This window comes from Monodelphis domestica, chromosome 3 (assembly GCF_027887165.1).
Source record: "Monodelphis domestica isolate mMonDom1 chromosome 3, mMonDom1.pri, whole genome shotgun sequence".
Taxonomy (NCBI): Eukaryota; Metazoa; Chordata; class Mammalia; order Didelphimorphia; family Didelphidae; genus Monodelphis; species Monodelphis domestica.
Window position 1 is genome coordinate 112,632,475 of NC_077229.1, and position 10,684 is coordinate 112,643,158.

General features: G+C 40.9%; 1 protein-coding gene across 1 annotated transcript; it reads right to left on the minus strand.

Annotated features, from left to right (window-relative positions):
* CHRAC1 (chromatin accessibility complex subunit 1) lies at window positions 1-4,173 on the minus strand. The gene is made up of 3 exons (XM_001381635.5): window positions 3,800-4,173; window positions 1,291-1,417; window positions 1-718 (listed from the first exon to the last, which is right to left on the minus strand). Exons 1-3 carry the CDS (start codon window positions 3,944-3,946, stop codon window positions 576-578), a joined length of 417 nt encoding a protein of 138 aa, XP_001381672.1. The 5' UTR covers window positions 3,947-4,173; the 3' UTR covers window positions 1-575.
* Window positions 4,174-10,684: the final 6,511 nt, after the last annotated feature.

Sequence of the window (10,684 nt, forward strand, 5' to 3'; positions counted from 1 at the left end):
TTCTGATTGATGGACCATTTTATTGAAGGAAAATTATGTACATTTTTTTAAAAATACAGAATGGAAAAATCTTTTACAGTAAAAAAAATAAGCACTCTTTTATCAAACAGTAAAAATTTCTTGCTATACAGAAATTAATATGTAATATGCTCTATACTACATATTTAACCAAAAATAAATGAAATGTTCAACTGAAAACGAGTATGGTCCACAAGTAAAATAATTTCATAATATACATATATTAATTTACATTTACTATCACTAGATCTTAAATCTATATCAATTAATAAAAAAGATAAGCATTTCATGTTTGTTTCTCTTAAGGATATAGAAGTTCATTGTTCAATAAGACAAACAAGATATCAGAATAAATATGCAGCTTAGTGATGCCTTCAAATGTAATGCAAATCAAGTAAATTTTCTTTTAACTCATTCCTCAGACTGAAATGGATAGATGGATATAAAATTCTGTATGGGGATGAAATGGAACAGCTCTGTATTTTATTTAGGAGAAAGGGGCCTGAGTGGGGTTGGTAGCACAATTTTGGTTAATTATAAAGTATTGCTTTTATGTTTTAAGATTCAGCTTCTTCATCCTCACTCTCATCATCTTCTTCATCCTCCTCTTCTTCCTCTTCCTCATCTTCTTCTCCTTCCCCCTTCTCTTCCTTAAGCATTTTCAGGTATTTGCTGGCTAAAATCTTCTTTGGTAATATATCTTGAAACAAAAATTATTGTATCAGCAAACTGTTGTAGACAACCACAAACATATTTCCAAGACTACCAACTCCTGCTAGAAATGCCCGTTTCTATCACCTTGTAAAGAATGAAAGAATTTAGGACAGGCTTTTGGACAACATCAGAAAAACAAATGATAAAAGATATGCCTGTCACTGATTACAGACTAAACTGAATCGCCAGACAGGCTCCTCTCACTGCATTTAAAATTGACAAGATATGAACTACCTTTGGACAACTGTAACAGTGGGCAAAAACTAAAATATTTTCCGTTGTGATGCTATCCCATAACAGGCAAAAGCTTTGCTTTTTCTAGAGCTGCAAAGACTAGTTTTGATCTTTGTCTTCAGGGTAGGGGCTGAATCCCCTGATCTGATGAAATCCCTGTTATTCTTGCCAAACCTGCCAAGCATTCATCTACCTGCATACATACTATATTTAGAAACCTGAGGCAATTTCAATCAGGGAGGGTTTTTATTTTCATGACTGCAATATGAAACCCAAACTATAAACTACCAGGCATGTTTACAGGCTGCTTGAAAAGCTAAGTACCTGCAAGAAATTGAAAGGTTTCCGACTCTTCTGCAGTATTTGATAAATCACTGTAAATAAGTGCTTTCTTCTCCTTTCCACTGCCATGTTTATAGGAATAGGTGGCTAGATATTGAACAAAGAGTTCCTAAAACAAGATGGAAAAAGATGAAAATTCAGGAAACATTCTGGTACTTTGTTTAATTTAGATTCATACCAAGTTTGGATAACTTCAAGTTTAAATTGCATCATAGGCTTTAAGATCACTCCAGGAGGAATAATGACAACATTACATTGTAGTTATCAGTTTATTGTTGAGGGAAGGGTAGCAAATGGTCATTCTACAAAAATTTATTTTAGATTTACTACTATTTATTATTAAGGATTGGTACGGCAATGAATCAGAAACTCAGCCAATGATCAATTACCTACAGTAAAGGAGGATAAAAGTAATGTAGATTATTAAAAAAAAAATCACATTTGGCTCTAGAGATGCAATTTTTTTACCTTCCATTTGAATATGGGTATATCTGAAGTTCTGGTAATTCACACCACTGCAAATCAGATAATGAAGCCAATGAGTTGGGAGTTGTAAAGCTGGCCAGACTTCTTGCTCCCAGCTCAACTCCTCCATGCTGAGGATAGACAAAAATATCTCTTAAACTGATGCAAAGCACCAGACTGGACTGTGTTGCACTCCCCAAAGTTTGGCTTGTCTAGTTCACACTTTCTCAGTCAAGGAGGTAATTGTTTTCCAGTTGCTGCTGGATTGGAGGATACTTCCAGGGATGAGGTGATATCAGCAAAGGAGTTGGAAAAAGTCTCTAGCCCAAACTTACTGATGAGGCCTTAAAAAATAACACAAGTAAACCCTATGACCATCTTGAGAAATAGCAAAGTTAAACAAAAGTCCATTGGCAATGATGAGCTCCAATGAGCTCCAACTAAGAAGACCATTATGTCTAATTCAGAAATACTTCAGTTAAAAAAAAAAGTATAACCAAGCATAAAACACTGTGAAATTTACTTTATTCAACCCTAGGCAAGCACTTTGTGTTTAGTTTTGAAACCCATTAAAGGAAAGAGTTCAGAAGAGAAAAAGTGCTCTTTGGCTGAGGTACATTTTAAAGAAGATTAAAATTATGACAAGCCAGAAGGTTTAAAGCAACCACTATAAACGAAATTATTCCTGTAAACTCAAAATAGAATTACATCAAGAGGGATTTGGAGACTGTAGAATCATCTGAAATGTAAAGATTGTAGCCACTGACATTGGTTAGGAAGGGACCTTGCAAAGCATAATGGGATTGTAAGGTAAATCTGGGAGTAAAGCTCTGAAGTCTGAAGGATAACTATAAGGACAGAGCTGCCAATAAGAATTTTAATTTCAAATATAGATTGCTTACTAGCTCTGTGACTGGACAAGTCACAATTTCTCTGTGCCTCAGGTTCCTCATTTGTAAAATGGGGATAACAACAGAACCTATCTCTTAGGGTTGTTGTGAGAACAAAATTAGATATTTGTAAAGCACCTGCAAATAAATCTTAAGGCACTTTTTAAATGCTAGTCGCCTTGCTATGTCTACTAGATGATCTCTGCTTTTTTTACAACTGCCTTCAGGCCCAGTCTCTATCCAAAATCACAGAAAAAGCACATTCCTTCTCTCAACTCTACAGTGCAGATTTGTTCTCTAGATTGATTCCGGTCTTGGAATAGAATTTGCAAGGAAGACATAACACAGCTGCAATGTCTCATATTGCATTTGGCCGGGAGAGTCAAGGGCACTTCCAACCAGTGCTGGGGAAGAACAGAACCTTAGTAAAGGTCACTCACCCCCCAATCTCCAAAAACACCCACACAAAACAAAAATATCCCAAGGACTGAAAAATGCGGGATGGATTTTTGGGAAAGCTTTTACTTTTAAAATACTATTATCCTCTTCAATTTCCTTTATCAATATATGTCAGTATCTTCCTAACAGCCTTTATGTTTAAAAAATCCCTCCCGCTGTAATTAAGTTAATCATTTCTGAAGTACTAGACAGGGGTGGAAGGAGAATCAATCATATAACTTTGTACAGAATGGTTTCCATCCGACGTCCAGAACTTCCTTCTGCCTAGCCTGGCTGTCACGCTTCCTTTGCGTTTTGTCTCGCCGGGATAGGGGCTTTTAGGGTTGTTCTGCGCTAGTCAATTCCCCCTGGGACCCACAATTCTGCACCCACGAGGAGTACCACGCGGGATCAGTCTCCGCCTAGAGTGCGCCCTCTGCGAGTCCCACTGGACGTCTTTTTTTTTTTCTTGAAGCGCGTTCCTTCCGGAGGCTTCTCAAGACGGCGGCCAGAAGGCCAGCGACGCGGACTCGTGCTCGCGCCAGGCTAGGCAGCGCGTGCGTGTGGTGCACAGCGGCTCCCAGGGGGCGGCGCGCGGGACGCGGTCGTTGGGGGAAACTTGAACACCTCCTCTTCTCCCCCTCCCCCCTTATTTCCCCTCCCTCTGTCCTCTTCCCCTCTCAGCTCCGCCGACTCACCGTGGCCTTGGCCGTGAGCACCAGCGCCTCTTGATTGATGCTGGACACCTCGGGGGAGCTTTTCATGATCACACGGATGCGAGACAAGGGCAGCGAGACCAACCTCTGGTCGCTGCATTTCTCTTTGCCGCCAAACCCGTCCGCCATCTTGCCGCCCCCACCCCGGCAGCGGCAGAAATTGCGCGGCCGCCACTATTAAAGCTCCAGCCGCCGCCGCGGCCCCCGCGGCCCCCGCCCTCTCTGATCTGTCCTCAAGGCAGTTTGACGAATAAAGTTAATTAAAAGGGAACCTCTTTGATCCGCTGCCTCACGGGAAGCGTAGTTCCCTAGAGGTGGGGCCACTGGCCCTAGTGGAGGGCGGGTCTGAAGGAGGTGACTACAAGTCCCATCATGCTCCACGCCGCCGCTCTCGTGGCTGGGTTGAAGGAAAAAGACCCTCTGAACCGCGTGGATAGTTCGGTTTCTAAATCCACGTTTCTCTTGGTCCCGCCTCCAAGGGCCGGTGTACGAATTTACGTTTTACCTTAGGCTCCGGACGTACTCAACCTGCAGGTCTGAGAGGTGGTCATCTTCGTCTTTGATTTACCCCTAACCCCAGCGCCTATAAGGTGTACCGACCTCGATGACGGTATACATCAAATCCTAAAACTCCTACCTTGGAAAGGATTGTAGAAACGAGCCATCGCTTAATTAACCCCATAAAAGAGCAGAACTAAGCAAACAAAGCACCAGACTCATTTTTCTATCCATTTTATCTCCAGAGAAGATTTTGTAAAAATTTATCAACATGTTCATATATAGTCCAGTCCTCTAGTTTTACAGGTGGGGAACAATTCCCACCCGCCAAAAGAAATTATTAACCCAAGTTATCAAAAACCTTCAAAGAAACTAATATCTCCTTCCTTTTGTGGCTAAACTTGAGAAGCAGGCAGTCCACAAAAGGTTCCCCTGCTTCGTTTAATCTCTGGTTTTCAACTTCAACATTCAATTGAAATTGCTTTCTCCGAAGTTACTAATGATCTCTTAATTGCCAAGTCTTCTGGCTTTTTCTCTTTCCCCTCGGTTTTTTTTCTCTGCAGCCTGTGATATTGCCTGTCGTTATCTTCACCATACAGTTTTCTCTCCAGGTTAGCTTCTACCTATCTGACAGTTCCTTCTCTGTCTCCTTTTCTGGTTCTTCACACAGTTAAGGATCTACTGACAACTGGACTCTTGGGCCTTCTTCCTCTTTATACTATTTCACTTGGTGACCTTAGCAACATTCAAGGGTTTGATTATCTTAGCTATGTGGAGGATTTTCAAATCCATTTACCTTTGTTTACCTCCAGTATCTCATTTCTAACTGCCTACTGGACATTTGGAACTGGGTGCTGAGTAGCCATTTTAAACTCCCTAAAATTGAAGTCATTCTCCAAAAAAAAAATCTCCCCTCTTCCAAACTTCCCTATTAATGGTTCAGGGTAGCAGCATTGTCCCAAGTCACCCACTGAAATCCAGTAGCAGGAAAAAAGTCAAGAAGATTGGTGATGACCCAGGCTGAAGTGTATGACCATGGGATCTTTGATGTCTACAGCACTTGCTTCAGCCTCCTTCATGGCCATTGGAACAAATTGTTTTCATCCACCCATTTCACTAGGGAAGTCAAATACTTATAGAAATTACACTTGATAGATAAATAATAATAACCTACACTTATAATAATGCATCACTTTTTAAGTACTTTATTTTACAATACTGTACCAGGTCTCTAAGCTTCTAAGTCTGCTGTTTTTTCATTTAAGTTTCCATTAGGTTACATTGTTAGGGGTAAGAATAACAACATGAAAGGGGTGCTATGTGAAGGAGGAAAGACATACAATAATTGGGTGCTTAGAGTCAATAGTTGTTTTTTAAAAGAACCCATAAGACCAATAGGAATTCCTGCCATCCCCAGAAGTCATCATTCATTCTCTACTTGACTTTTTCTTCTATTAAAGAAAGAAAAATCCCTTGTAGACCAAAGAGAATCAAAAACTATAATCTATGATTCTAAAACTCAACTAGTTTCACATAGTACTCACTATGTGCAGATTCAGAAGAAATAGATTACACAGTTCTTCTCTTTGATAAGTTTACAATCTAGTGACAAAGTCAAGATAAAATTATAAAATAGAACACCATTAAAAATGAAACATCATACACAAAGGCAATAATAACACCCATTAATAAAGGCAATAATAACACATAGATTATATAGTTACATACACACACACATATATATAGTATTTTAAGATTTCAAAGACCTTTAAGTTATAGCTCTCATTAAAAAAAAAACATAAAAAACCCTTATCTTCTATCTAAGAATCAATAACAAGTATTGATTCTAAGGCAGAAGAGTGGTAAGGACTAAGCAGTGGAGACTAAATAACTTGTCCAGAGTCCAGCTAGGAAATTTCTGAGGGCAGATTTGAATCCAGGACCTGTTATTTAATCCTCACAACAACCTTAAGAGGCACGTACTATCATTATCCTCATTCTACAGATTAATATCCGAGTCTGTCGTCATCACTTGGTTGTTTCAGTCCTCTCTGACTCTTTGTGATTCCATTGGGGCTTTCTTGGCAAAGATCCTGGAGTAATTTGCCATTTCCTTTTCCAGATCATTTTACATAGAGGAAATAGAGGCAAGCAGGGTTAACTGACTTGCCCAGGAACATATAGCTAGTGAGTACCAGACCAAATTTGAACTCAGGTCTTCTTGACTCCAGGCAGGTGTTTTATCCACTGTGCTACCTCTTAGTCTAAAAGGGGTTTAAATGACTTGCCCAGAGTCATAGAGTTAGTAAGAGTCTGAGGCATGATTCAAAATCAGCTCTTCCTAATTCCAATTCCAATGTTCTATGAGCTGCTACCCACTAGTCTGGTTCGAAAGAAGAAAAAAAGTTCTGAGCAGGGTCATAACTTGATAGTTGCAAAGTCATGTGGATTCTTAGACCTTCAGACCAAGTACTGTTCAATTTAAAGCCTTCTGAAAGCTGCCCCAGGTGCAAACTATGCTTTGGTTCAGTCTTACCCAAAACCATAGCTCAGGAGCTGCCACTATCAGGCCAACCAGAAGCCATATTAGTTGAAAGCAAAAGATATTTAACAAAACAACAGAATAGGTAAGGCAAATTTCTCACATAGACTGAAATATACACCTTCCCACAGATTTCCACAACAGTCTCCCCATGTTTCTTTTTCCTTTCTTTCTTTGATTTTATTTTTTACCAATTACACATCATTAATTTCCACATAAATTTTCTGAAGTGATATGATCCAAATGATCTCCCTCTCTCCTTCCTTCCCCTGTCCTGGGGCTGGTAAGCAATTTGATCTGCTTCCCCATTTTTCTATTGTCAATCCAGCCTCTATCACCCTTGTTTGCCTCCGCACTGTGAGAAAGGGACCTAGAGAGTGTCCTCGTGGTATCAATTCCCTAATAGCCCTTCTTCTACCAGCCCTGTGTGAAGGAGGAGGGAACTTGGGCATTCATGGAAGATTATAGGAAACCTTTCTTTTGGCAGCTCTAGGAGTACTCTGGAAATCTCGGAATTAGAAAAGCTTTAAGCCGGAATGGAAACTTCTCTGGATAGGCATCCCGAATGAGGAGACAAGCATGCTATTGCTGCTTTTACCAGGTCTGGACCACACTGACAGAGTCCCGCAACTTCAGGAACAACTTTCTGGAAAGGTAACCTAGTGCTAAATCTTGCCACCAGATCTGCAAGAATGAAACACATTCACCACAATCTTTCTGTTCTCCTTGTTTCGGCTTTCCAGCTCTCCTCTTCTGAAAACCACCCACACTCAGACAGCTCCCTAGTTCTTCAAACTCAGGAACCTCTCTAGATCAGCAAAGCTCTTTGGGCCCCAAAGCATTATGGGGGGCAAATAGTCCAGAGAAAACATGGAGTCTGCCTACCCAGCATCATTCCAGGATATCTCTCGCATCCTTCACCTTCTCTCCATTCACAGTCGCTCCCCTATTCAAGAGGCAGGGAGACCATTTAAGAGGCCAATTCAGTGGTTCAAGCAATATGTTATCTCATATTATTTGAGGAGATTTCTCTGCCTCTTGCCTCCCTGCCTCTACTCAAGCTGCCAACAGAATCTTCCTTAGATTATAGAACTGATCATGTCACTCTCATGACATGGTTTCAGGTTCTGAAAGAATCTGATTTAAGGCCAAAATTATTTAAAATATATATATTTTTTAAACCCTTACCTTCTGTTTTGGAATTACTACTGTGTATTGGTTCCAAGGCAGAAGAGCAGTAAGGGCTGGGCAATGGGGGTTAAGTGACTTGCCCAGGGTCACCCAGCTAGGAAGTGTCTGAGGTCAAATTTGAATCCAGGACCTTTCATCTCTAGGCCTGGCTCTCAATCCACTGAGCCACCCAGTTGCCCCCTAAAATATTTTTTATTAGTGATTTTAAAGAGACATTGAACATGAAGTTTTCCTGTGAAACCAACTCAAGTAGGCTTTTCATACATATTTCAAAACTTTACAGAAAGCAGCTCAGCGACTGTGCCAAGGGCTATTCCAAACCTCCATGCAGTATATTTGCCAGAGCAGATGTTACAAACCAAGCCAAAGGTTTGGGGGGACCCCAAACAGCTTCAGGGAGCAGGCAGCTGGGCCTGTGCAGCCTAAAAGAGGCAGCCAGAGTGGAGCGAGGGAAAAGGTGGCCTCTTCAGAGAAAGCTCAAAAGACCTGAGGCTCTCATTTAATGACTCCCCTCTTGTTCTCTCTCCATTGCTCCCTCCTCCGCTTCCTCCCCCTCCCACCCCATCACCAAGGCAACTTGGGCAGGCCTGAATGGGTTTGGCTGTCTATCAAGAACTCTCCTTTCCTACCTTTCACAGACCTGTCAGGCTGCATTTTCAACAAATAATTTACGGAATCAAACACTGGAAGGGACCACAGAGGCCTTCTAGTCCAAACCATATTGGATCAAGCATCCCTCCTACAATACCATCCTGCCCGACCAACCAAAAAGAAAAAGATGGGCGTCTAGCCTGCGCTTGAAGACCTTCAAAGAGGAGAAAACAAGCTCCCTCCTGGGGCAGCCCATGCCACTTGGGGACAGCCCTTAATTACTAGGAAGTTTTCCCTTCATCAAGCCTAAATCTGCCTTGCTGAGACTTCAACCCATTGTTTCCAGCTATACCTTCCAGAACAAAATAGAACAAACGGGATTCCTCTTCTATAAGAGAGTCCATTGAAAACTTGAAGATTGTGACCTTGTCCCCTCTGTCTTCTCTTTTTCAAGCCAAACATTCCCAGGTCCTTCAGTCAATCCTGATAGGATGAGCTTTGCCTTGTTTGGTTTGGTTTTGGTCCTCTTGCCTAGAGCCTTCCTAAAATGTGGCACCCAACAACAGAATGCTACTCCACATTCTCATCAGATCAGAACGTGGCGGGATGCTCACTTCCCTCATTCTGGATACCACGCTTTTAAAAAAAAATTAATTAATTAATTTAGACTATTTTCCTGTGGTTACATGATTCATATTCTTGCCCTCCCCTCCTTCCATCAGCCCCTGTAAGCAATGAGCAGTTCCCTGGCTTTTACATGTGTCATGGATCGATACCTCTTTCCATATTATTGATATTTGCACCAGGGTGATCATTTAGAGTCTGTGGATACCACACTTTGAATGCATCCCGGGACGGTATTTTGGGGGGGCTCCCATGTTATGCTGTTGACTCATGTTGACTTTGCAATCCACTAAGAGCGTCAGATCTTCTCACACAACTTTTTCCTAGCCATTTCTCTAAGCTTCTCTACTTGTGGAATTGGTTTTTGGAGGCCAAGAGTAGAACTTTACATTCATCCCGATTACATTTCATCTCATTCATTGTGAGCCATCACTGTAGACTGTCAATATCTTTTTTGGATCCGTACTTCTCTTCTTATATGTTAGCTCTCCCTTCTAGCTTTGTGTCATATTTAAATCTCATAAGCACATCATTTATAGCCTCATCTAAGACTCTGATTAAAAAACACTGCACAGGCATAGCTAAGTGGCTCAGCAGACAGAGAGGCAGGCCTGGAGACAGGAGGTCCTGGATTCAAATTTGACCTCAGTCACTCCCTAGTTGTGTGACCCTGGGCGAAGCCATTTATCCCCAGTTGCCTAACTATGACAGTCCTTCTGCCTTGGAACCACTACTTAGTATTGATTCTAAGACAAAAGATAAAGGCTTTTAAAAAATTGCACAATGACAATTATCAATAATATGGAAATAGGTCTTGATCAATGACGCAAGTAAAACCCAGTGGAATTGTATGTCGGCTATGGGGGATGATGGAGGAGGGGAAAGGAAAGGACATGAATCATGGAACCATGGAAAAATCTTCTTAATTAATTAATTAATTAAAAATTTTCAATTAAAAAAATTTTTTTAACCCAGTGGAACTGTGTGTCTGTTATGGGAATGGGTGGGGAGAAGGGAGGGAGGAAAAGAATATGATTCTTGTAACCAAGGAATAATGTTCTAAATTGACTAAATAAAATTTTCAAAAAAAATTTTTAATTAAAAAAATAAATAATTGTGAAAAATTGCACAATGAGGAGAAAAAACAGATCACTCTCTGGGGTTACTCTGCCGAAGACGTCCTTCCAAGAGCTAGCCATTAATGACTACTTTTTGGGTCTGGTCCTTCATACAGTTCCACACCTACCTAACTATACTTATCATCTAGCCTCTCCATTTCGATCTGATCCACAAGGACAACATGAGAAACTTTGTCACATGCTTTTCTGGAATCTATGCATATTGTGTTTGTAGCATTCTCCCATCTACCCCCTCTCTAATTAGCCTGTTAAAAGTTTTTCCTAAAACCTTTTCCTAAAGGT